Source organism: Halichondria panicea, chromosome 14 (assembly GCF_963675165.1).
Source record: "Halichondria panicea chromosome 14, odHalPani1.1, whole genome shotgun sequence".
Classification (NCBI taxonomy): domain Eukaryota; kingdom Metazoa; phylum Porifera; class Demospongiae; order Suberitida; family Halichondriidae; genus Halichondria; species Halichondria panicea.
The window spans coordinates 3,641,165-3,667,061 of NC_087390.1; the positions used below are offsets into that span (position 1 = coordinate 3,641,165).

The 25,897-nt window shown below is 39.7% G+C and overlaps 6 protein-coding genes across 8 annotated transcripts in view; 3 read left to right on the top strand and 3 right to left on the bottom strand.

Annotated features, from left to right (window-relative positions):
- Positions 1-99: 99 nt before the first annotated feature.
- On the bottom strand, positions 100-15,429 carry LOC135348065 (calpain-7-like). Of its 2 annotated transcripts, XM_064546211.1 has the most exons (23): positions 15,110-15,429; positions 14,951-14,997; positions 14,450-14,566; positions 12,967-13,174; positions 12,629-12,812; positions 12,152-12,374; positions 11,597-11,682; positions 10,880-10,973; positions 10,536-10,646; positions 10,271-10,306; positions 10,042-10,144; positions 9,672-9,781; positions 9,526-9,576; positions 9,169-9,262; positions 8,959-9,058; positions 8,617-8,660; positions 8,330-8,421; positions 8,052-8,127; positions 7,645-7,784; positions 2,290-2,352; positions 2,015-2,115; positions 1,318-1,395; positions 100-290 (listed from the first exon to the last, which is right to left on the bottom strand). In XM_064546211.1, the coding sequence occupies exons 1-23, from the start codon at positions 15,357-15,359 to the stop codon at positions 134-136; spliced, it is 2,565 nt and encodes an 854-aa protein (XP_064402281.1). In that variant the 5' UTR covers positions 15,360-15,429; the 3' UTR covers positions 100-133. The 2 variants fall into 2 exon arrangements, with proteins under 2 accessions (XP_064402281.1, XP_064402282.1); XM_064546212.1 differs by lacking the exon at positions 14,450-14,566.
- Positions 2,794-6,519, top strand: LOC135348069 (uncharacterized). Its single transcript, XM_064546219.1, has 9 exons — positions 2,794-3,091; positions 3,168-3,521; positions 3,705-4,275; positions 4,373-4,519; positions 4,681-4,815; positions 4,975-5,070; positions 5,269-5,379; positions 5,734-5,853; positions 6,190-6,519. Exons 1-9 carry the CDS (start codon positions 3,017-3,019, stop codon positions 6,405-6,407), a joined length of 1,827 nt encoding a protein of 608 aa, XP_064402289.1. The 5' UTR covers positions 2,794-3,016; the 3' UTR covers positions 6,408-6,519.
- The window catches only part of LOC135348066 (histone acetyltransferase KAT2B-like), a 62,335-nt gene continuing 48,388 nt past the window's right edge, over positions 11,951-25,897 (top strand). The window contains exon 1 of the mRNA XM_064546213.1: positions 11,951-11,960. The gene's annotated coding sequence lies outside the window, so the exon portion shown is untranslated. The remainder of the gene's footprint in view (positions 11,961-25,897) is intronic.
- On the bottom strand, positions 15,770-19,837 carry LOC135348076 (N-acetylglucosamine-1-phosphotransferase subunit gamma-like). The gene is made up of 12 exons (XM_064546235.1): positions 19,673-19,837; positions 19,022-19,103; positions 18,921-18,967; positions 18,719-18,773; positions 18,389-18,472; positions 17,830-17,923; positions 17,542-17,656; positions 17,043-17,125; positions 16,819-16,909; positions 16,681-16,730; positions 16,364-16,523; positions 15,770-15,961 (listed from the first exon to the last, which is right to left on the bottom strand). The coding sequence occupies exons 1-12, from the start codon at positions 19,749-19,751 to the stop codon at positions 15,894-15,896; spliced, it is 1,008 nt and encodes a 335-aa protein (XP_064402305.1). The 5' UTR covers positions 19,752-19,837; the 3' UTR covers positions 15,770-15,893.
- On the top strand, positions 19,878-22,927 carry LOC135348067 (CWF19-like protein 2). Its single transcript, XM_064546214.1, has 2 exons — positions 19,878-20,437; positions 20,972-22,927. The coding sequence occupies exons 1-2, from the start codon at positions 19,943-19,945 to the stop codon at positions 22,835-22,837; spliced, it is 2,361 nt and encodes a 786-aa protein (XP_064402284.1). The 5' UTR covers positions 19,878-19,942; the 3' UTR covers positions 22,838-22,927.
- On the bottom strand, positions 22,815-25,764 carry LOC135348073 (galactosylgalactosylxylosylprotein 3-beta-glucuronosyltransferase 2-like). 2 transcript variants are annotated; one of them, XM_064546225.1, is made up of 5 exons: positions 25,253-25,763; positions 24,072-24,535; positions 23,881-24,002; positions 23,132-23,324; positions 22,815-23,000 (listed from the first exon to the last, which is right to left on the bottom strand). In XM_064546225.1, exons 1-5 carry the CDS (start codon positions 25,479-25,481, stop codon positions 22,917-22,919), a joined length of 1,092 nt encoding a protein of 363 aa, XP_064402295.1. In that variant the 5' UTR covers positions 25,482-25,763; the 3' UTR covers positions 22,815-22,916. The 2 variants fall into 2 exon arrangements, with proteins under 2 accessions (XP_064402295.1, XP_064402296.1); XM_064546226.1 differs by lacking the exon at positions 23,132-23,324 and having other exon boundaries at positions 25,253-25,764.

The window sequence follows — 25,897 nt, forward strand, 5'->3', positions numbered from 1 at the left end:
AAAGAGGTACTCGTTAGCTGCCACATAATTGGTACTGTTTCACAATACCCTTTTCTATTTTTAATAGCTTAACAGTTTATTGCCCTCGGTAAAGCACGCTCATTGTTAATAACACTGTAATAAAGAATAATTATTAAGCAGCATTTAAGCTGAAAACATTATCACAAAATACATCGACGATGAAGGGTACGGGTTTAGAAGGTGGGAGTTTGTTTCCACTGTAGCTAATACACAAGAGACTGTATAATGCTTTTGGTAGTCCTTGAGCCTCGAGAACACTGAGCCCAAACCTGTGGAAAAGAGGGTGTAATTATGTAATCAAAATTAATGACAATAACAGAAAATAGAATAGCTTGCATTATCTGAAGATTCACTTTACCATGCAAGGAGCACTTGAAAATCTCCTGATTTTACTCACCACACTATTTGTACAGATTGTCACAATAACAACAATCATAATTAATAGAGTATACTCTCAATACCACAATAAGGCATTGTTCTGCACACAGTAAATGGGTGTTGTCTGTGTACTACTATGGTTACTAGATCTAACCAGGAATGTGTTCACTCTTTGTGTCCTACCAGCTGTTTTAGTGCACTTCTATAACTGCCCATAGATAGAGTAGAAGGGGATTGGAAACGGAAGTACCCTCGAAGTACCATCCGTGTATCTCCGCGGTTTTAATCGAGGCTTACTTTTTAACACGAGGGCTAAACATGAATAATTCATGAGAATTGTTCTGCTCTCTGTAAGAAGTCCACGAGCAGTTCTGCTGCTAAATATCAACTTTCTCTAATACTTGAGCCCATTTGAGACACAGGACACTATTTAGTTATGTGTACCTCTAGCTACTTCACGACAATCGAGATTATATTTTCTTTGTTTCCAATTGATACCTACTATCAGGGGGCATGTGATTCAGTAATGGGGGTAGCTCTGAGATGTATGCTTTGGACACAATAAGTTTCCCGGGCTTTTGCGGGAGTTATGAGGAGATACACGGATGGTCCCAGAGCCACTACGTAGACTTCATTGTAAAACATCACGTGAATCACTTCCGTTTCCAATCCCTCTTCTACTCTATCTATGAACTGCCATACTGCACAGTAACCCAGAGGAGGTCCGATATGTGTGCAAGAACTCACTACAAGTGCTGCTGGTGCATTGGCCTGGAAGTTATCATGTGATAGCAATGACATCAATGCACTGTACTTGTAGTGATTCGTACACGCATGTTGGACCTCCTCTGGATGTAACCAGGAGTACCTGATGTAACCTACTATTTTATATTTTCTTGGCTTAATGCAATGTCTAACCTGAATGATCCTGTGTCTATTGGACTGAACTTCGCATCTTGCGCTTCACAAGACAGCTCCAAACGGCCGTACAGCTCCCTGTTAAAATACATTATTACTGTCAAATTAAATTATTGTATTCGCAATAGGGGCGGATCTACAGAAAAACTAGTAGGTAGATGCAGAAGCGAAATGGGAGCACAAGCGTATGCCAAAAACAATGCGACCATGTCCACTTCTGCATCATTTCCGGTGTGTAATTGCACGTGTGCAATAGTAGGTGTGGTTTGCAAGTAAATACTTCGCTGAGTCGGCACTACACTGCAGCTACAGTGCTAGTCAAGCTTGTAGCACGCTTTAAAAAGACTAACTGTATTAGGTAGGTCTACAGCTACTCAGAATCCAAGAGGGACTTCAATCAGCCAATGAGTGAGACACACCATAGATAATTAAATTCTCCAAGCTCAGGGGTCAATCAGCCAATGAATGAGAGAAAATTAAATTCTCCAAGCTCAGGGAGGTGCTTGAGCACCTTTTGCTACCCTGTAGATCCGACCCTGAGCAATTCTAACAAAAACTAATACTGTACGTAAAACAAATAAGTTTGGAGGCTCCTGGAGCAAGCTTGTACAATGAAATCTCGATTACAAAGCTAGCTGGCCAACCATTCTGTATGTGACTACAAAGTACGCATGCAAAAGGTATATCGTTGACTTACTTTGGAGCACGTAGTTTGATCATTACTCTTGAAGTGTAAGAGGTGGTGGTAATTCTAAACTGTGGTGAAGCACTCTGACCACTAAACCACTGTCCGCTTATCTGGGAGTGAATGAGAGTGTAATCGACACAGCAAACAGAGTAATGTTACAGTAACTTTCGTAAATTAAGTTACTCTTACGTATTGTAGCCAGAAGATATGCGTATGTATATTCTGCATTAATGGACAGTAATCTAGTATACATGTACATGTAGGTATACCATGTACATTTGTACCTGTTGATGAAATTCATAGGGTATCGAGACTGGTGAGACAGTGAAGTCACATGTTGAGTACACCTGCAAAAACAAAAGATCTCACAATCACACGATGTTTTAATTATTCCATTATTCCCATTATTCCCATTTTAATACACGTACTGTATTGAAAAGGGAATAGGAGAACAACTTTTTTACATGTACATGCGTAAGAGTACATAATTATATGGTAATTAATGAATATAGGTGTAATTATGGTCAAGGGCCGAAGGTTTACAAAACACCATTAAAGTATAAGTACACATGAAGTCGTCATTTACTACAGTGACGTACTCCATAAAGTAACACTGTGTGTGTGTGTGTGTGTGTGTGTGTGTGTGTGTGTGTGTGTGTGTGTGTGTGTGGGGGGGGGGTTGAGGTAAAGATGAGTCAATTGTAAGAAGGAACAATAGGACAATTACTACTGAAACCTAAAGATATTATAACATGTGACAGCTCAGTATGAGAAGGTGATTAGCAAATGTTAAATCGTTTGTGTATACGAACCAATTTTTACTCAACAGTATTGTATGTAAACAGTGCTACAATACACAAACACAGAAACATCCCAAAAGGAGAGAAGCCATGTTAATCCTTGAATTAACAGTCATAGCAGCACAAACACACATTAAAGCTGCCAAGAGAATTAGACCGCTACTAAACATGGGGTATAAAAGGCACAGCAGAACTCACAGAATGCTGCTACATGTATATACGTTGTGAATGCAAGACTAACAAAATGAATCATACAAGGCTGACGATACTCCTTGCATTTCTCTCAGTGAGTACACACACAGTATTCTCATATAGTATATAGTACACGTGTAAATAATAGTCTAATAAGTATGCTTGTATAGGTATGTGCTCATGGGTCATACTTGGTTCAGCTGAGAGTCAACTCATACGAGAATCCTTTGAACAGATGTGCAGAGTGTAGTCTAGCCAATCCACTACAAGGACCATTTGGCTGTTGTGACGGATTTGACGTAACAGGTGTATGCAGTGAATCGAAAAGATGTGACAACTACTTTAGATATTGTCTGCGAGACTATGCCACTCCACCCGAGACACTGGGCTGCACCCTAGGAGGGGAAATAACTAGCGAGACTCCAGAAGAAGAGGACTATAATAGGGACACTGATTTTTCAAGTTCGAGTGTGCTGGGCTTGGAAAACCCACTCAATCTACAAGGAGTGGAGCGTCTATGGCAGGTGTGTGTGCATGTGCAGCTGGTGGGTACATGTATGTTAGATCTATGTAATGACTACACTAACTAACAAAAAAATCTGAGTTGGGTCCGAGTGGGTGGTGGGTGGTTTTTGTGAAGTGTATAAGTAAAGCAAGCTAACAGCAAACAGTGAGCAAATTCTATAATTATGGACATGCTCTTGCAGGGAGTTCAACTATACATCCAAGCAATTGACTATGACCAAGATAATGGCGATGACCTCATAGACACATTTGCTGTTGACATTTCACCATCACTAGTGGCTGGGTCACCAGATAGCAGTATGTTACGCTACTCTGGGAGATTTAACCTAGCAAGAATACTTTTAAGCTACAGGATACTCTGCCAGCAGTTCTTCTATGGGGACTCCTGCCAGAACTATGACGAATGTGCAGCCCAGAGTGTACTGTGTCAAAACAATGGAGTATGCATCAACGAAGAGGACAATTTTCGGTGCCAATGCAGAGGAGGCTACTCGGGACAGTATTGTGAGAACGTAGAATACTGCTTTGGCGTCAACTGTACCAACAGAGGGAAGTGTCACGAAGAAACAAGTTCATATGTTTGTGTCTGTGATTCTGGGTACACCGGTCAACTTTGTGAAACTGAAATTGATGAATGTGTAGGAGTCAACTGCACCGGTAGGGGAGAGTGTGTGGATGGGCTTGACACATTCAGTTGTTTCTGCAACCCAGGGTATACAGGACAGTTGTGTGCTTCACAAATCACAACACCAGGTAAACTCTCAGCAGCTAGTAGTGATACAGTACAACTTATTTATTCTCCTAGGTAGATTACACATTAATTTTGACTAAAGACTTCGTTCCCACTCAGAATTGCTTGTAGGAGACCTGTTTGTACCAGAGCTAGCAGGAGGAATCATTGGCGGTGTGATGTTTATTATTCTAATTTTTATCTCTGCTGCTGCAGTGGCATATTTGCTTAAGCGACAGAAAGACAAAAAGGAAATAACACCTTCAAGTAAGAGCAAAGAGCTTATTTCTAGCCTGAATGTAGAAAGTAAAAAGTAAGTGTGTACGTTAGGTACATGCCCTTTGTGTACGTTAACGTATACGCCTATATTTGTAATAATTATAGCAAAGTTGTGGTTATTTTGATATGTGAATCAGTAATTGATACAGATCTAGATGACTACCATGCGTACGGACAAGACAACACAGTGCATACAACACCCATGACTCCACAGCGCTATGTCCGAGCTAGTTCCACCAATAGCCTCAGTAATTCTACACACACAGGAGTCAGCCTACAGTCATGTAAGTACGCCTCTATAGTTCACGTGGCATTTGAAGGGAAAAAATCATGGTATAATAAAGATAGCTATTTGATTTTGGAGACATAATTGTATGTATAATAGTAATATTATAATTTTTTATCTCTATACTAAGTCTGCTGGCACATGCTCATGTATATAGATACAAGGGACATGCCCATGCATGGAGCACCTTGGACTGACCAGCGCAGAAGTTACACCAACAGTTCCATCTGTACTGCCATCAGTCTACGATCATGTAAGCCTTGGTTTATGGGTAGTCAGTAGAGCAGAGCAGAGTAGGAGACGTTCTGTTTAAGGTTCTACTTATACTGGCATGGTCACTTCACTAGCAACATGACTGATTGAGCATACATGCATGCATGTACATATACATGTATCATTAAAGACTCGCCATACCGGCAGCTACAGTAGTTAATATGTTTATCTGATTTAGATAACAATGGACGGGACAACCCAGTCTATGGGGCACCCCACCTCCCTGCTAGGAACAGCTATGCAAGCCGATCAAACACTTCGATTGCCACTGGAATCAGCATACAATCAGGTATGCGCCCTGAGACACATGGAAGTCATGTGATTTAGTGCCTGTTTTGGATAATTCGAGTTTACTAAAACCATTTCACATAGCATCACTAATACATAGGTATAACTATATGTGGGCCTATGCTGTATATCGAATGTTTTGCGAGCATCAAACATAGCAAATTTTGCGAGTGTTGATTACTTCGCAAAACCTATGCTGGTACTGGTTATAATGACATACGATCCCTGCTAGAAAGCAATAGTTTGATTGAAGCTGATTTGGCTCATTACGCAAAATATTATAGTAATACGGTACTACATGAAATTCAACTGAATATATAGACTGTATGTCAGCCATAATTATTTTATTGATCAGATACTAATGGACGGGACAACACAGTCCATGGGGCACCAGATGGTGGTCAACTCCCAGCTAGAAACAGCTACACAAGCAGGTCAAATATTTCCATCACCACTGGAATCACTCTTTTATCACGTAAGTACATGCACACTTCACCTGATCTTAATGCATGAATCTCTTGAATCATAAATAAATAACTAAGTCATTATTATGGTACACGTTTATATCGTATAATTGTGACTCGCGGGCATAATTTTTAAGGTTAGAGGTCAATTCGCGAAAATTGCAAACATTAAACGCCTTGGGGTACGATATCACAATTATGATACCATGTGCGTAATGGCATGAAGGGGCTGTTATATATAGTAAACACTAAACTCTTGTCCTAACTGAGACGTGAAGTTAGGTATGTCTGTTTCATGGGGTAGTAAAGAGTTTTGTTCGAATCAATGTACTTCTTTGCACATACAGAGACTGATTTGAGTGGCAGTGATGATCAGATATATGCTGAGCCCATCCTTCATACAACAAATCATGGTGGGGACGATTGTGAGATGGAGCGGGAGTTTCAAAATCCCCTCTACCGATCATCAGAGGACATCACAGATAACGATGATAAGACCTTCTCTTTTGTGGGTGCTACTGGTACCTACTTATCAACACTTCAGGACAATGAGTGCCTCATATAAATAATAATTATTGTCATTGTCATAGGAGTATAATTATTGCGCTTAACCACAAAATTACAACATTTCCAAGCTTTGCACAGTAGGGTTTGTACATAATAAATATAATTATATCGGAGACAAGAGATACATGGCAATGTTTCTAATGTAACCACATAGATACATGTGTACAGGTGACTACCGATAAATTGGTACATGCATGTACATCTACTGTAGAAACTTGATTGTTAGCGCGTACTCGATTATATTTAATTTTTCGGAAGAGCAGCACTTTTGCAGCATGCGTGCGATATTAAATTCGTGGGTATAAAATGTTCGCGGTACATGTTTAATCAGCGAACATTTATACTCTCGATATATACCCGCTATACGGTATAATTATAGCTGCATGGTGTATCAATCTGGAAGGACTCTGTTACCTGTGTCATCAACCTGAGAAAATTCGACTTCAATGAGGTGGATTTGTTCCAGTTTCCTGGTCAATTTTGTGAATGTTTAAGACTGCTTGCTTGCCTATCGCTCCTGCAGTCGCTCGCTTTCCAAGCTGCTAACTTAGCTAGCTTAGCAGTGGAGCCATTGATCGTCACAGTGACATTCGGTTGGGTGCTGGATCGGCTCAAAAATGACCATGCATAGATGAGTGCATAGAGCTCTGCTATTGACCACATCGGTGCATACGATAATAATTGGTTTCTACGATATATATTTTCCACATTCCCTCTTCAGGGTACGTACTATGCAATAGTACACAAAGGCGGCACATTAGCTTCATACACTGTCTATGTGCATAATAATCAATCATGAACAATTTATTGATTAGTTTGCTTTGACATCAATGGCCTACTACAAACATAATTATGCATGTTTGCTGTCAAAACATATGACACTACACAGGTTTTATGGATATGACAATCAAGTTAAGCGAGTCATGTTTTATAGCATGCTAGATAATGAGCCAGGAATCGTAGCTAAATTACATTAAGCTATATGAATGTTTGCCCACAAAACCAAATTAGAATTACTGCCTTTACACACTCTGTGCCAATTATTTATACATGCAGGCAATGTGTAGATGCGAGTGCCCTCTTATGAGATAATTATAATTATGGTTTTAACATGATCACAAACTGAAAGATTTGTTTAATATATCCTATAGACAATTACTTGGAAAATGCATAGACTACAAGTATACATGCATATGAGATCGGTATTTAAGCATGGGGTACCATATAATACTCACTCTGAGAGTGTAGTAGATAGTGCTGAGGCTCTCCAGCTGCGACACAATGACAGTGTAGGAAGAGGCGCCTCGTGGAACATTCTCCAGTTTGGCCAGATAGTGTGGCGTGTTGATCTTTATTCCCGTCACATGGAATTTTTCTATGAGTTAACAGCAAAATGTGCCTACACAATGTCTGGATACAAACCGACTACATATAATTATGTTCATGTACTAAAATAATCACTCTACTTGCATGGGACATTTACTAGTTTAACATGCAGGTGTACATGTTAATATACTTGTATATATACATGTACACAAATTGTGAGGACTGATATTAAACCAGCAAGAGAATATTGCAATAACACAGAGACGGGGAAATTAGGATGACACATTCACATACATGACTGCGTACATGTACGTACCAGGATAGAATATCCTCTTCCCGTCACTCTTTGCAATGTGCAGTGTGATGAACTTCTCATTGTGGGCAAAGTCATTCTGCACAGAAATAAAAGCAGTCAGCTAATACCAGACCTATACAGTGTACCACTGGAAACACTAATATACCGAGATTCAGTGTAAACGCAGCAAATGAGCTAGGATGCATACAGGACGTAATAATTAACTTACATGACATTCATGTAGCCTAGGCACGTATGCAATTGTACTAAACTACAGTACAGTGTACAAGAGTACAAACCTTGGCAGTGATGTGTCTGGAGAGCAGTACCCAGACTGTGGCCACACCCTCACCACCATTGTTCACCCTCAGGGTGTACTGTGGATTGTTGCCTGTACATAAGCAGCGATACAAATCTTATATACATGTATTTTAGCATAATTGTCATGTATAACTATACACGTGTATCCAATGGCCATAAGCGTCAACATGCAGGCTTCTTTCAAGGTGATTCAACTTCACAAGCAGGAACCAATTAGCTGCCTGGTTATTAGGTACTACACACATGTACAAACACGCCTACTTACTGATGTCATACCAGTCCTTCTCTGCTGCATTCGGCTTCCAAACACTGTCAAACAAAGTAGAAGAATAAATATGATTTTGGTCAAAAGTGGTATATATAATACTAAAGGACGAAATATAAATTATGGATTGTTATTGGCTGTTCTTTATCAATAGTTTACTATTTCTGAGTACACGTACATGTACGTTCAGTTTGGGGACAATATGTTGAAACGAAATCTCAAGAGTCGTTATGTAAATTGTAGCATCTTTTCTAATGAAACACCAACAAATAACCGTACTGATGGGAGATTGTAAAAGCAATGCTAGCTCCCGTGAACCAGACAAGAACTGGTTACACTCACTCATGTATGGTGGACTTATGAGCAAACAGCTCTGGCTTCCAATTGAGGTAGGCCACATCAAAGAACTTGCAGAGTGAGGCCCAGTCGATCCAAAACACACCTACATGGGGTTAACATAATTAACATAATTGCTATGGGATATACGTACACATGTAATTATATACGAACTATGTACGAGTCTAGTATTATAAGTCATCATAATTATCTTACCATTATCGACCTCCAAGGCTTGTGTCTGGTCAAACTTGAGTGCTCTCCTCAGCTCAGGAGTCCAGTGCGTCTGGTCATGCTCAGAGTAGTTACCCTGCATAGTGTACATCCACAGCATCATTGGCAGACACTTGCAAGAACAATGTACAAACAGTATGAGAAAATCCTTTTTGTCATAAATACAAATGACAAGTACATGTACATGTACAAAATAATTTGCGCCGTTGCACACGTATATATGTAAATCACAGCTAAGAAAAATACCACCTACAGTGATACATGTACACTGTATACTGCATGCTCAACATTTTATCTTTACATACATGTACATGTGCATATAGAGGCTAGTGAGTATACCTTCCATCTTTTGTGACTCCAGGGGTTCTTCAACTGAAGCAGCTTTAGCCCCTGAATAGAATGGTAATTTCAAAACACTAAATGCATGGACAGGTAGGTAGCAAAGAAAATAAATATTAGGCACTTAAGGATAGCAATAAACTTACTTTGTATTGCACGACATTGAGGATTGCGTAAGCATGAGTGGCGACAAGCCCCGCCCTCTCAGCTTGAGCTTCAGATAGTTCCCCTGTGGCCACTGTCAGCAATGCATTGCCTATAGAGAAGAGTATATGCATGATATTTTAATTCCCTAGCTGCAAGAATTGATTAGGCTTTCAATTATACAAGCGTGTGCTTTTGTATGTACGTACTGAGTTAGGACAAAGCTGAAATCATGTATACCGAGTTGAATGCAGCTAGATTGTAATAAGGTTGTCCGATTATTGTAATTTATAGGCTGGTGCTACATTACGAAACTAGCCAATCTTGTATGTAATCTAGCTAGTTCAGAGTTGATCATAATCATTTGCGTACCTTTCCTGAGTGACTGCTCCATTTTGTCAAACAATTCATTGTTAGTCTCCTTGAGCCCAGCCCTCTCTGGGATCCACCCAGTCAGAGCATGCAGATCAATGTTCTGTGAATGATGGAGAGTGTTAATGTTATTGCAAAGTTACAGTGCTGTAGATACTAATACCAGATAAGATGTTGCTCAAGTCAAGCAGAGGAACATGCACAGTGATATGGATGCAAGAATACTTACTGAGCTGGATCCAGGAAAGTCATAGCCTCCCATCACCTGGGATAGAGAGGAAGGAATTTAAAAGCGGCACAACAACACAGAAAACGAAAACGTTTTGAAATTGAATAACCTTAAATGCGATTGAGCCAAATCAGCCGAAAAAATTGCTAACTTTTCCGACCAGGCAAGGATCGTGATGTCATAAATTGGTATACATGTAGGTTAATTTTTTCGAGGTCATTATCGATGTTAATACTTCAGTGCTACAGTGGATGAGCATCTGTACCTTCATATAGGCCTTTTCAATGAGGCTGACCCAGAACTCGTCACTGTTGTTGGAGTAGGAGCATAGCAGCTCACCACTGTTACTGATGGGTAGACGATCGTCTATCTCTACCTGCACAAACGGGGAACGGTTGACTGATGCGTACAAACACATGCAATCATATTGACGGTACACTGTTTTTCATACTACTACTCTATCATTAGACACACTGATACGCAAGCACTGCATGTATATATGAATATTATACATAAAACAATTTTAAGTAGCACGTATAACTTATAAGGCTGACTTTTATGTACGTAACAAGGGGACTTTAATTGAAAAGTGGTGCTGTGTCTACTAACCTTTCTTCTGCAGCCGTTAAGGTTGAATGATACCAGGTACTTTCCGTTGGGGTTCATGATGGGTTCACCATTTCTGTTTTGAGGATGGATGAGCCTGGGATATACATGTATGCAGAAATGTCGTTAAAAAGCATGGAAAGCATTATTTACATGTACAGTGTACATAAAATTGATGTACGCGTAGCACAATGTAAAACGAATTATTATTTTGTATGGATTTGGATGCTATAAACATTATACATTATGGATGTACACTGTACATGTACCTGGTAGGCCTATTCCAAATATTCAAATTTTTTCACCTATTATTCAAATTATTTATTCACACTTGATCAGCCTATTATTCAACTTCATCACCTAAATTGATGTCACCTATTATTCAAATTATTTAACATACATCGCAGCGAAATAAAACACCTATAAAATATATAGCACAAAAAAATGGGTTTAAGTCAATTTCAGCAGTGAAATAACAAACTTTAGCACAAAAAAAATGTGGTCTCAACATTGATTGGACTAACATCATAAAAATTGAGGTTTACTGCCATGTAAAATCATGTAAAATGTGGGCGTATTCTGAGCTACTGCGCATGTGCAACTCAATGAATATAATTAACCTGTTTTCACAGTGCCTATTATTCAAAATTAATGACTGCCTATTTAATATTCAAAAAATTATTCCGGAATATTTGGCAATATTTGGCACAGGCCTAGTACCTTGTGACGAGCCGTGTCTTGAACTTCCTTTCATAGTCAGCACTGACAGTGAGGGAGGCAACAAAGGAGCAGTCTGCTATTAGAGTCTGGGCAGGAAAGTAAGGGAAGTGCATGGGAGCAATAATACATGCACGAACAGTGATGTAAAGATGACATACTTATGAACATGTAGCTAAACGAAAGCAATATACATCACATGTTGTAATTAAGGCAATCAGCATGCAGACATACAAACATTAAATGGGGGTGTATTGAATCGGAACTACATGTATAATGCCAGTACAACAGGTGAATATACCTTGAAACACGTTAAGTACACTGTATAAGCGAAAAATATTGATACATGTATGTAGTAGAAGATAGAGATTCCTGAACGACACATTTACACAATGCAATTATTTTCCGGGGAAAGCACCAAAATGCTTGGAAACAAGCAAGTGTGAGAGACCCTTACGTTATTCACATGTACATGTACACTGGTATACTTTGTTAAACTGGTAGATTGACCGGGCACACATGTACTGTGCACACGTACATGTAGCTACACTGTAAGACCTGTTTGATAGCGAAGCTTGAGATGAGGTGCACCATCATGGGGTTGTCACATATCTCGTAGGGCCTCACCCAGGCCTTGAGTCTGGATCTCTGCTTATCTGACAGTCGTATTAGGCCACAGGGGTCCTCAAAATCTTGAGGCAATGGAGTTATACGCCTTAGGTCAGTTAGGTCCATGTCACTCAAGGGAAAGTAGGTCACACCATTGATACTGGAGGTCGCTCTAAAATGGGGTATGTGGGTGTTGGCGAGTGAATTGAAATAGCTAGACAATCACAATTTAGCTCTATACAAATACTATATGCACATACATGTTTTCAAAGAGAGAGTTAGTAGGTTATTAAAATTACTGGTACTTATACAATGTAACATTTAATTACTAAGTAACGAAAGTTTTGACAAAATATCTAGTCGCTGATGTGTGACAAACACACTTAATACGCTAGTCGATCTAGCACTGTAATTGATTTTCTGTACCTGAGCACTTTGATCTCCTTCTCAGTGAACTTGGACCCCTTACCAGGTTTTCCCCCGTGCCTGAGGGTGGCGTGAGAAGGTGGGTGTCGACTGGGCGGGGTTGGTGAGGTGCGACTACTGAATGCGTCGAACTTTGGGGGTGTGGTAAGGTCAGTGTCAGCATCCAGAAAACTAGTCAGAGGACCTACAATGATACAGAGTGATCTAATGACTGTGAACTCGTGGTAATCATATACACATGAAACTCGATGGTAAATCGATTATATATACAGCATGCCGTAACATTGCACACCAACAAAACATAATTATACACACTACATGGTTAATCTATAGATCACCTCGTGGTAAGCTTCTGCTCGATCCAGGGGTGCTATGCCCTAGAGTTTTTGTGGGAGGAGCCAGATTCTCCAACTGACTAACCAGGTCATCAATGTCAACGGTTTTCGAAGGTGGTGGAAGTGTTTTCAAGTGCTCTATTTGCTCAAGGGCATTCATTGTAAGTGTCTTGATATTCTGTCTGTCTTCATCATTCGTTAGTGTCTTTTGCTGCAGATTTGTCAAGAGTGTTTTCCAGTAGCCACAAACATAAACAGCAGCGATAGCATTTACAAACACATTGTATGGTCGTGATTCTTTATGTCAGTGTTTCCGAATACATACTGGGATTGGGATTGTAGGAAACACAGACATGCTGGTCAAGGTGTAATTGAGTTAAAACTGAAAGCATTTAGTGCTAAATCCTAGGTGTAGGTGATGATAAACTAACAGCAAAAGTATCTACTCTTGCTAACATTGAGTTTATGTGAAGCTTTGCTACAAAAACAAAAAGTCAGATTGGATTGGGAAGACCAACAAATTTCACTTTGCGAGGTGTTAAGAATGAAAGCGATGAAACTACAGCAACTCAGAAATCTAAAATAGGGTCACAACAACATTCCTCCTTTAGGGGGCAAAAAGTTACTTATATGACTTTTTGTACCAAACGTTGTATAGCATTACATGCGAGGTAGTAACCATAATATAGGAAAGAAGTGAAGAAGCAGTTACTAAAAGAGAGCACTTGTGTTTGTATGCTGTGTGTGTGTAACAGCCCCTCTCCTCTTCTCTCACAGGCAGCAGCTAGCAGCCAATAGACTAGAATTTGTATTTAGTTTCTTGATATGACCCTCCACAGCTAGAGCAACGCTTTGGGAACAGCATACTGCAGATCACAATAAAATCAGCAAAGAAACTAAGTATTCACTGACTCTATAGTGTACGTGTCTATTAAATTTGACGTGTGCAATTGTGAGCAGACTCAGATAGGATACCGTACGGGTAGAAAATTTCGAGGTGTTTTTAATTTCGCGTTTTTCGTGGGTGGCTGCAGAACACGAAAATTAAAACCCGCGAAAGGCTTTGTTTACGCATGCGAGATAGTGACACACCCTAACTCCACGAAATTTACTACCCGCGAAATTTTCCAAATTAGACAGAATATTGAATTGCACGAAAATTTACACCCTCGAAATTTTCTACCCGTACGGTAGACAGACAAGCGCTACTATAACTCTAGGCCACATGCAACTCGAGTTAATAAATACACTATATATATAGGACATACTTAGTACATGTATCACAGACAGCTACATGTACAATACCGTATAGTGGGTAATTTTCGCGGACAGGTTGAGGTCAACATGCAATACATGAATTTTTCACTAACAAAAATCATCGCTGGTCAAGTTTAATGAATTTTTTTTACTGCACGAAAATTATCCACTATACGATAGCAGGAGTTCAACTCCTGACGATAGTTACAACATTTACGTGTATACACACCACTTTCAAGGCGAGCTCTACTGCACAAGTGTACATGTCAATTGCTTTCTTGACAAAGCCCTTTTTCTCGTCCCTCATGGCCACTTCCAGCAGGTATTCCACCTGATGCATATCTCTCTGATGGAAGATACAACAGCATACATAGATTTAATACAGTAAATCCCCCGCCAGAACAAATTCCTTTTAGGTCACAGTTGATACTCTACTACACACAAGCACGTAATTAGTAACTTCACATAATGATACACATGTAACTTCACATAATTATTGTTCAACAGTACATGATTATGTATACGTGCATGAAATTCACCCCTTTTCTAACTTATGAACACTGTTGTATTCTGCAATCACAAGCAAGTTACTCTACTTCCTTGAAATAAGGCGCCGCTTAAATTAAAAATTATTATAATTATGAACGTCCAAGTGGCGCAAAATTAGAAGGGGGCCTCGGTATCGGTAACCGTGTCCCATCTTTATCTTTGACTGCTATCTAACAATCACCTTATTCCTTTCGATGTGTGGGTTTGCTACATGCGCTGATGGTGCAACTGTATGTATAATCATAAAGAGTGGAAAATGAATAAAAGACACATGATAGAAGAATCTAGTCTTGACAGCTAGCTATAAAATGTAGCTACAATACTAATATAATTTATTCACCTTGTGTACGTGTTGGAGTATTAAGGTACACAGACAATTGCTGAGCTCTCTTAGCGTACTCAAGCACTCTAGGCTTTACAGGATTGAACATTGGAGCAATGGCACAAGCCTGGTTCAAAGCCTCTACTGCCTCACTGTAGAAGGAGAAGGCTGCACTGTATTGTCCAGCTTGATCAAACTGAGTGGCTCTCCTTGCACACTCCAGTCCATCTTTATAGCGCTGCTCAGCGTAAGGAGAGGGAGGCTCCATCTCAGGATCTAGGACTCAACTTCTATTTTTCTTACTGACTGATGAGTCAGCAAACATTTACTGTTGACAGGAAATGCAGAAGGGGTTGTACAAAATGTAAGGTACTGCCCACTCGACCGCAACAACTAGAATATCAGCTAAGGTCAAGTTCTACATGTTCTACAAGGGAGTGTTTGTAGTTGATCTTCAGGCGATTGCGTTTGATAATTTATTTACTATCGATAGTGGATTCACAATACGTCCTTGTTCCCATAGTTACTGGGTGAGAGGAGTTAGCGCGTAGAAATTTAATTGGCCTCTGGCTGGGTAGTCAAAGGCTGTTTCCGGGACGACTTTTATTGCATTCTCGGTTATTTCAGTACCTCCAACCACAATCAACCGAGGCATAAAAATGCCTTATGTACATGTAACATTTTTACTTTAACTTTAACCATTGTCCCATACATGTATATTTTTACCAACAAAAATTAATATAGTCTGATGATGAAGATATAGCAATCATATTTAATGCAGTCAGATACACTAGCTGCCTACCTAGAGTAATTTTGTAGTTTCTGCCTGTGTTGAGATATTCATTGAAGTAGGTACAGTCGAGTTCATTTCTGTGAGTGAGCAAAATATCTATCATTTAGTAATTAGGCATCCATGACTATGTAACAATTAAAGTACAATATGAATATTAACACTGCCGTGCGACTACCATGCGCAGTACATGTAACATCATACTCGGGTGAAAATTATTGAGATACGTAACACAGATCCATAATTATTTAATATTGCACTACTTATTGCTTTTGTGCTGAGACAACACACATTCATCATGTTTTTACACTGGTGCAAAGCATGAACGCACGGCATCAAGGCCCAAGCTAGCTACATGTAGACTGACAGTATTATATACTGTTTAAGTGTTAGTGTATCTGCATGAGTACCATAATAATTATTATACATTACTACATGCATTACGCGTGTAAAACAGATGTGTTGATTGAGTTGTAGGTTACCATGGGTAGGATACTCGGTCTGGGGGGTATGGTCATTTCCAGCTTGAGTTTCATTGCTCGATACGAATCCTAGTATGGTTGCAATAGCAGGATAGCCTTTAACTAGTAAGTTAACTTTGCTTTGAATCATATTCAACTCAATTTGTAGCTTCTCTTTCTCCTGAAGGAAAGATAATGAGGGAGACCATCAACTTGCAAAAAATAAATTATAGTGTGCATATTTTCTTAGCCCCTGGGTTGTGGCTGGTATAGCATATGAACACACGACAAAAATATGATTGTCCCTCCCTAAATGCTAGTTATGCTTGTAATCTTACCTTGTCACAGCTGGCGTCAGAAGATACAGCCTTTGGTTGTAGAGCATTGTCTGGAGAAGAGTATGTTCAAATGCATTTACATCCTAAGCTTTTTCTACATAATTACGCATTAAAATTTGCATGTACTGGTACTCTTACCGTTGGTCGTAGCCTTCTCCTCTGAAGGCTTAGTATGTGGTCTCAGTAAGCCTGCCTCCATTAAAATCTTTTTCCTTTGCTTAGTGAGACCCTATAATGGGCATTTCACACATGAATCATATAGACCATGACTGCATGGTCTGAAATTGAACAACAACAACATAATTATTGTTGCACTGCTATACTGACACTTTATGACACTTCTGAGAGCATAACACACTTACTTGAAATGTAATCTCCTCCCGTATGTATTCGTCGTCAAAAGTGTTCCAAGCCTTAAGTTGATCATCGGTCAGGAAATGATAAACTACGTACATGCACATGGAAGTACTACAGATAGTGAGTGCAGTTTGTCATGCGTAGGGTTACTTCTGGTGACACAGTGACTGTATGTGTACAGTCTGTTAAAGGCTTTCCTGAATCACAGAAATTCACACAGTTCGCATTTGTGGATGTCATTGAGTTTCTATAATTTAAAAATCATTATAACGACTACAGAAAACTACTTTGCTGCATACATCATCTATTATGGAAAGAGGGAGAGGGAGAAAGACGGAGGGAGAGGGAGGGGAGAGAGGGAGGGAGAGGGAGAAAGACGGAGGGAGAGGGAGGGGAGAGAGGGAGGGAGAGGGAAGAAGAGGGGGAGGGAGGGAGAGGGGAGAGGGGAGGGGGAGGGAGAGAAAGAGGGAGAGTGAGAGAGAGAAAGAGAGATATACAATGTACCTTGCATGGCTCCCCTAAGACAAGCCAGTGGTGTGTCCATCCAAATGGTGTACACACAGGTACTCGGCTCTGACATGCTGTGTAGCTTAGTACGAGTACTGCAGTTCAGCATTACCTACAAAGTAATTACATGGCAGGAGGACAGTAACTGAACAAAGTGCCTCCTTCGTCGTTTAGTGTACATTGCACATGATTAAACATTATGTAACATGTGGTTGTAAGCTGTAACACAGTGTATGTCTAAACTACATGTATATATCCATCGAAATGTGATTTGTTTGAACTCACCTTAGATTCTCTGTCTGAAAGGCCACACCTTTCTCCCACGGTGAAATGCATTCCTATCAGTGTGTCGTTCTCAATAATCCACTCATGCCACACTCTGAGTAGATGGGGGAAATATCAAGAGTGTGAGATACGTGTACACAATAATAATTACATAATTATGTATAATATAAATTATAATTTTTATATGTAACTATACCGGTCTATTTTTAATTACAGTGCCCACCCTACTAGAAGGGACTAGTCCAATAATTTTGCTCTAATTGAGCGGCAAGTACACAATTATTTTTCTGGTGCTTAGGTTATTAGAAAAGAAATTACAGCGAGGCCTGAATCGAGGCTATATACATGTACATGCATGTACGTACAATTAATCTATTCTAAATTCGTGAAACGGCTTATATTCTAACGCTAAGTCCACTCCAATATTATTATTTGTGCGCTAACTGTGAAAAATTTTGGGCGCTATGATTAGGAAAAAGACACTATAAAATTATATATAGACAGGAAACTTTTTCTAAACAAGCATTTGACATTGTTTTGTTTTATTGTTATGTCTTACCCCAAAACACCATGAAAGCTGTTCCAGCTGGATCGCTCTTCCTTTTGAGTGACATTTTGAAATGGACACACAGTGTATTCGTACCTGAAGTTATAAGCATTCATATTGATCTACCACAGATTGAACTAAATGTTGGAGAACCCACTTGCCCCCTGGAAATTACTCGCTATATATACGGCCGCGGTAGCTAGGCCAAATACATTAATGCATGTTTGCAAATTAATGTGAATTTCGTAGCAAAAGTACATGACATTGTATAAATGAATCGTGATCAAATTTTGATTCATGGGTCAAAATCTCTGTACCTTCATACGGATTACCTATACGTACCCTTTCTCTTTTCCCTTGAAACACTCTCCATTTAGCTTCTGAAAGTGATCAGGGCCTAAGTGTGTGTATGTGTGTGTGTGTGTGTGTACAAGTCTGGTGATGAGGGGGGGGTGAGTGGGGGAAAGTGAACAACTATGAACTAGAGAATCAATGAATTATGTAAACCATTCCATTTTCTTGGGATAGTGAGACCTTCACTCACCTGAAAGTGGAGCTGGATCTATTCTTAAAGATAGCTTTTTAGCTGAGCTGCAAGCGAGAATGAGTTACTCAGACACATAATGTACATTTTATAATCCATACTTAGAAAATGACTGGAAATGAGTAGACGAGGGTGGCTCCACAATTTTGATCTTAACATTTTCGCTGCCAGCTGCAATTATACCTACATGTTATACGAAAAAAATTGTGTGCAGCAAACACTTCATGGCAATTATTAAAATAGTACATAATTATATCTATGAAGGGCCTGTCCAAACTACTAAATAGTAGCCCAGCCCCGATTCAAAAATGACTTTTTCCCCAACCTAGCGTAAATCAGGGCTGGTGTGAGACTACTAGAAATAGAGAAGAAGAGAACTATAAGTATTACTGTAATACCTCGATTTAAAGCGACACTTTTTAATAATTAGGTTCGCTACTTTTGGAGGTTGACAAATTATATTGCAGTCCTGGTGTCGCATATTTAGAGGGTCGCATCTAATTGGAGGTAACTTTACAGAGTCTATTTGCCTCGATTTCAGGCCGCTTAAAACACTGATTTTCCAGTGGGCTACAATCGAGGCTAGGGAGTGGCTACATTTACCTCTATTTAGAACGCGACATTAATTAATTGTCAATGCAGCTGTCACTACTTTTAGAGGCCAGAAAATTGCTGAAGCTCCTGGGTGTCGCATATTTGGAGGATCGCCTTAAATCGAGGTCTTACGGTACTTTACATCGTCACGTACGTACTTGATATTGCAAAACAGCAAAGAACAGCTTTCGGTATCTGCAACATCACATTCAGACAATAGGGTTTGTCTCCTACCATACCAGATAACCACCAACACAACACAGCACAGTACAGTCTAGTCAGCACCACCCACAATATAAATCAGACACTGCAGAGCCAGCACATACAAAGACCACGCCTTTGTTAGTTAGAAAGGCGTGGTTTCTAGTCTCTAAGTAGTGCTCACCTACATTCTCGTTTTACAATTAAAAAACCCTCCTGTTCATCTCATGGCTAGCTTTGTATCAGCTCGAGATATTAGTGCTGCTAAAGCATTGAAGAAGCAAGAGAAAAAAATTGCTCGTAGTGATATCTTGAAGCAAGCCAAAACTGACCACGAGCAAAGGACGAGAAGAAAAGAACTTCGTGAACAGACGGGTGAGGATGAATGGATGGCTCCTGGTTTGATGAGCAGATTCAGTGATGACACCACTTCACACACAAGGAAGAAACACAAGAAAGACAATAAAAAGAAGAAACATTCGAAACACATGGATCATCATGCCAGTTCATCAGAGTCAGAGGGTGATGTTTGGGTCGAGAAAGGTCGGGATTCAGATAGTCAATCGGATCCTACCCTAAAAACTAACAAGGCTGGCAAGGATGGAACCCTTCAGCGAGAGACCTGGATGACAGCACCAATGGAATCATCTCACAAAAGCTTACTTGCAATCGAGGACCTGAGAAAATCATCTCAAGTGAAAGAGCAGAAATCAAATGAGGCAGTAAGTGCTCTCCAGCTTATTTTCGCCATACCGTATATCTTCTAATTTATCGGACAGCAAAAAATAAATATTTTGGAAATTGTCTGGAACAGATTTTTATAGAGCATGCGAAGTGTCCGGAATAATTATAACAAACAAGCAGCTGCATACGAGCTAGCTAGAACAGTGTGCGATTGAATAGTTGCACTAGCTATCTAAAACTAGCTACTCAACTGCAGCACTCTAAGTCTTACTTGCCGTCTAGTCAACTTTTCAGAGTATTGTCTGGCACTGGAGTGTCCGTTGTATTAGAACAATGAAAATTGCCCAAGAGTGTCCGGGGTAATTAGAAGTGTCCGATAAATTAGAAGATATACGGTAATACTATTAGAAGTAACACTTTGTTGATCCTACCAAGAGTTCCTACCCATTTTGTGTATAGCTACTATAATCATTGGTTCTCACTTGTACAGAAGTCGTACTCTCTTTACGAATACACACATTATATAGCTGTAAGGTGTACAGACAGTATGCTCGTGCTTAATTTTCATGCAGGTAAAGGTCTCTCTTGATAACCCTGGTCAGCACCCCCGTGAGATAAACCCATACTGGCAGGATGGGGGCACTGGACTACCGGAGAAGAAACAGGAGGACAAGCAATCTCGACGAACTGGAGATGGTGGACGTAGCTGGATGTTGAGAGCGTACAAGAGAGCGTTAGAGCAAGCGGAGAGCGAAGGAAAAGAACTGGAAGAAATAGCTATTGTTAGATGGGGTTCCCTAGACAAGCTGTACTCGCTGCTGCGTGCTGCTGGGATCGATCCCAAAAATCCTGACAAAGCTCGAAGCTCAAGGAAGCATGAATATCTGTATGCTGAGCCACCACGAACCAGTAAACACTTGCTGCCGAAAAGAGATCGACACTTTTCCCGTGATCCCAGTAAACGAATACATACACCAGAGAGTCACAGTCCCTCAAATTACCAAGGATTTCTTCTTCCAGGTGAAAATCAGCCAGATCATTCATCAAATGTTGCAGAGAGAAAAGACTCTTATAAATCAACCAACTGGCACAAGCAAACTACACCACAGAGAGATGATACCCAACTTCCCATGTTGAACCAAGGCGCCAGAGGTGAACCAAGCAGTCCGAAAACGACTGCAGAGAAAACTGTCCAAGACACTATTGACAGAAAACCGGAAGATATTGACGCTGAACTGAATACCCTTGGTGCTAAAGTCATAAAAGCTGAAATGCTAGGTGATTTGGCGAAAGTCGAAACCTTGAAAAAGAAGTTGGAAAGGCTGCACGAGCTGAAAAAATATCAACAAAATCGAAAATCGTCAACCAAGAAACAAGAGGATCAGCCTGAATCTCAAGTGAGAGCCATTCCACTGGTGTCTACTGACAGATTTGGCAGAGTGAGACCACTGGATATGCCAAGCAGTGAGAGAATACAAAGATACAGTGCACCTCCAGCCAAAAAAAGCAAAAGTAAAAAGTACGCTGATGACGGTGATAGTTACAGCATACGAGAACTAATGGAACAAGAAAGAAAAATATCAACAAGGGACACTCAATTGGCCATTGCAGGCATGGCATCCAAATTTGTTTCATCTTCTAACAAAGATGACACAATCGACGAAAAGCATGCTTCCAAAGTGGCTGTTTCGTATGACCCCAGACAAAATGAAGGCAAGGATTTCATGCGAGCAATGACTCAGAGCAAAAAGATAGCAGAGACTATGGATAATTGTAAGCTGTGCTTTGGAAACGACAACTTCAGCAAAAGCCTCTTGGTTGCAGTAGGCATCAGTGTCTATCTTGCTGTTCCCGCCACACAATCCCTGATCGATGGTCACTGCCTGTTGATCCCAATGGAGCACCACACATCAATGATACTGCTCGATGAAAATGTGTGGGATGAGATCAAGGTGTTTCAAAAGGGTCTCACTCGTATGTTTAATGGGCATGGCTGTGATGTTGTGTTCACTGAGAGCTATATGAGTGCTAATAAGAGGACCCATGCATATCTAGAGTGTATCCCTTTACCGAGAGAGCAAGGTGATCTGGCCCCTATGTATTTCAAGAAGGCCATCATGGAAAGCGACGAAGAATGGTCGATAAACAAGAAACTCATAGACACAAAACGAAAAGGTATTCGGGGCTCTTTGCCTATTGGTCTACCATACTTCTTTGTGGAGTTTGGTCTTGACGGTGGGTTTGCACACATCATTGAAGATCAAGACAGCTTTCCCTCTTACTTTGCCAAGGAGGTGATAGGGGGAATGATGGATCTGGAACCTCGGCTATGGTTGAAGCCACCACTCGACTCCTTTGAAACTCAGAAGAGAAAGGTTTTGAAACTATCTGAATGGTGGAAACCGTATGACTGGACACAAAAGCTCAAGAAGAACTGATTAAATTTTATGTATACTATAAACACTATATAACTGTAAAAAAATAAAATGTAACGATTCGTGTCAACAAAATAATTGTTCAAGTTCTCAGTTTGTATTTCCAGCGATACTTATGCTTGCGAAGAAATGGGTGAATCTGCGACTTCACTTGCCAAACATATACCTGCATGTAATTATAAAAAATATATATATGGCATATAATTATATCACTACAAATTCACACAAAATATTATACTGACTGACACAAGTGGGCCGGTATAAAGATGCATAGCATGCGGGAAAACTTGTATTAACCTCTTTATCTGATCCTCGGCACTCCAGTCTAGGATCCAGACAGTCTGTTAAGAAGTTACTTAAAAAATCAGACTCTTCGAAGCCAGCTAAAGATTTGATACGTGAACTGGGAGCATAACCATATAGAACTTTAGGGTGGTCAATCAGACAGTGCAAATTCACAGCAAAACCAAGGCTGCTGATCGGAAAAGGTCTGCAAAAGCATACAAAAGGTGGTTAGCATCTGACAAAATTAAGTATTATGTACCATCTATACGGGGAATTGTTGGATGAAAGAATTTCAATTATAGCTTTCTTACAATTTGACCACACAGTATTACTAGAATATTTTGCGGATGAAAAAATCTTTGCAAATGAGCCAAAGGAGCAGAAAAATTTATTCTTTTTAAAAATCTAACTACCTATAATTATGACAACATTATGAGGATCAACCTCACACAAATAGACTTTAGATGTAGTACGTACGTTTCTTGTCATTTGAAGATAGGCTGAAAAGACAGGTGGAGAAGACCACGAACTGACTATAAAAGTATTAATACCGAATTGCTTGATTTTTGTGCACTAGCTGTTTTCTGGCCCTCTTTCACTTATTTCCACATTTTGCAAGTTCTACAACACTGCTCATAGTAACTTTTGCGCTTGTTACTTAACGTACAGCTAGTGTACTTAATGGATAAAACAGCAGAAAGACAGCCCGTTAGTAATTAAGTTAGCATTCCATAATTTATAGTGTATATAGTAGTACTTACATTGTAGTTGCATGAAGGGTGTGCCATTCAACACTAGACCCATTTTTACAGACAGGCCCTTGAAACTTTGATTGTCCAGCAAAACCAACAGGCCACACACCAACATGTTGTATCTTCCGCATCTGTAAACAGTATGAAGAGTAACGTTGAAACACTACTTTAAGGACACAAGTTGTGGTTTAATTTATTACCTCCTTAAACAACCTCAGATCATACTTGCTCTCATCATCAAGAAAATACACGAGTCCGCTGCAGTTCTCAGGTTTCTGACACCACTTCCTTATCCACTCCAAGCCCGTATTCTTTTCTTTAGCACCACGTTGCAAACCAATTTTCTCAGAAGGAATGTTGGTGTCAGTGCCATTTGTCTTTGTAAGCATGCTATACTTGGTAGATAAAAGGTGGACAGAGTTGACTTTACAAGAGTTCAATAAATCACTGACAAGAGCAGTCTTCTTGAACGTATTTTCAACAACGATCCATTCCATGTTTTCAACATTCATTAGTGATTGACACAAACTCGTCAGATCTAGTAACTGGGTAAGTCTCTTTCTGGTATGAGTAATTGCAAAAATTGTTGGAGGTGGTTCATTCTTCACAACAACTTTTAATGCTTTTATAGGAGGTGTAGGCGTTTTCTGATTGTAAACACATTCTGAGAAAAAAATCAATATATCAACAAATGTTCCATACTCGGGCTCAAGCCGCACATTTTATCAAGGAAAAAAGAACTCCATGATCAAGCAGGATTTCGGGTACCGTATAAGGGATTTGTTTGTGGGGGGAAATGTCGGTTTTCCGAGGAATTAAAACCAGGATAAACTCCCAGGCACCAGTATTTCACATGCAAAGCTATTGGTGGGTGTGGTTTTCTAGAATTAAACGCGAATACGAAAATTTCCCGCTATACAGCCGGTACATAGTTCATGAGTATTCTTAATAGTACAGACCAACAAAAATTTTCCAGAGGCACACCCAGTCATTTTACATTGTAGTTTGGCACTTAGCGTTAAAACGTGGAGTGTTCCACAATAAGGCTGTAATGGGACCACCATAGCCTTGATTCCAGGCCGCATTATTAAAGTGCCACCAATTTATTTGGCGCTCATTGGAGAAATTGGACAGACGGAGTTACCACAAAACATGTTCCCAGCTAGTCAAACACTATAAATTATTATAACCATCAACGTACATATTCACTGCATGGCTCAGCAACACAAACAACTGGAACTTGAAACGTGTACTGTACGTGTGGCTATGGACTTTTAACTCACAGTGTTTAGAGAGGTTTGATAATCAACTAATCTCAGGAACAACTCACTCACAGTGTTTAGAGAGGTTTGATAATCAACTAATCTCAGGAACAACTCACTCTTGGATGCCTTTACTTGAATATTTGGTGCCAGATTGTTCACCTGTTGGAGTGAATTTTCTGTCACTTTAGGCCCACTTAGACTAATTGGGCCTAAACTTTCTACTTGAAACGATTTTTCAGCAATGATTAGCCCTACAACTGCAACAGTCACTAAGAGTAGAATTATGCATCCTCCTAAGTAAAACCATCGGTGCCGTTGACAAAGAAAAGCGTATCTTAAGGCCATGCAAAGTCAATTTGTAGTTTCTCAGGCCCTCCCGCTTGGAAATTGACTGCTTTACAAGAAAGTTAAATATCACGTGACCTCAAATTAAAGGCACTAAAAGAAAAGAAAAGGATAAATTTGTATGGTTTTTTGGTCATGAATATAATTATGACTAAAATTAATAAGTAAAAATTATGCACTTCCGCTTATTGAGGAAGTTAGGGGTGTGGTTTCAATTAAAATTCTATGAATATCATTATCATTAATATTTATCAAATGCCTCAATCCGCTTGCTATTTAGGAATAATAGCCTGAGAAACTACAAATTGACTTTGCATGGCCTAAAATCCCCATCGAAGAATTTTGTTAGAATTAATGGTGAGGGTCGTAAAATAAAAAATCACCAAATTATTTTTGGAATTTTTAATTTTACGACC

What these genes read in the sequence shown, in the direction of transcription:
- LOC135348069 (XM_064546219.1), top strand. Translation starts at nt 3,017, where the DNA reads ATGTATATACGTTGTGAATGCAAGACTAACAAAATGAATCATACAAGG. An exon ending in GAGTGGAGCGTCTATGGCAG is followed by an intron (nt 3,522 to 3,704) that starts GTGTGTGTGCAT and finishes ATGCTCTTGCAG; the next exon opens with GGAGTTCAACTATACATCCA. An exon ending in TTCACAAATCACAACACCAG is followed by an intron (nt 4,276 to 4,372) that starts GTAAACTCTCAG and finishes GTTCCCACTCAG; the next exon opens with AATTGCTTGTAGGAGACCTG.
- LOC135348065 (XM_064546211.1), bottom strand. Translation starts at nt 15,359, where the DNA reads ATGGAGCCTCCCTCTCCTTACGCTGAGCAGCGCTATAAAGATGGACTG. An exon ending in GAGCAGAAGCTTACCACGAG is followed by an intron (nt 12,813 to 12,966) that starts GTGATCTATAGA and finishes GTATCATTGTAG; the next exon opens with GTCCTCTGACTAGTTTTCTG. An exon ending in GAAGAGGATATTCTATCCTG is followed by an intron (nt 7,785 to 8,051) that starts GTACGTACATGT and finishes GTTAACTCATAG; the next exon opens with AAAAATTCCATGTGACGGGA.
- LOC135348076 (XM_064546235.1), bottom strand. Translation starts at nt 19,751, where the DNA reads ATGGTAGGAGACAAACCCTATTGTCTGAATGTGATGTTGCAGATACCG. An exon ending in CATTTCCAGTCATTTTCTAA is followed by an intron (nt 18,968 to 19,021) that starts GTATGGATTATA and finishes TCTCGCTTGCAG; the next exon opens with CTCAGCTAAAAAGCTATCTT. An exon ending in TTTCAGACAGAGAATCTAAG is followed by an intron (nt 17,657 to 17,829) that starts GTGAGTTCAAAC and finishes ATTACTTTGTAG; the next exon opens with GTAATGCTGAACTGCAGTAC.
- LOC135348067 (XM_064546214.1), top strand. Translation starts at nt 19,943, where the DNA reads ATGGCTAGCTTTGTATCAGCTCGAGATATTAGTGCTGCTAAAGCATTG. An exon ending in AGCAGAAATCAAATGAGGCA is followed by an intron (nt 20,438 to 20,971) that starts GTAAGTGCTCTC and finishes ATTTTCATGCAG; the next exon opens with GTAAAGGTCTCTCTTGATAA.
- LOC135348073 (XM_064546225.1), bottom strand. Translation starts at nt 25,481, where the DNA reads ATGGCCTTAAGATACGCTTTTCTTTGTCAACGGCACCGATGGTTTTAC. An exon ending in TCAAGTAAAGGCATCCAAGA is followed by an intron (nt 24,536 to 25,252) that starts GTGAGTTGTTCC and finishes TTTTTTTCTCAG; the next exon opens with AATGTGTTTACAATCAGAAA. An exon ending in ATCTGAGGTTGTTTAAGGAG is followed by an intron (nt 24,003 to 24,071) that starts GTAATAAATTAA and finishes TACTGTTTACAG; the next exon opens with ATGCGGAAGATACAACATGT.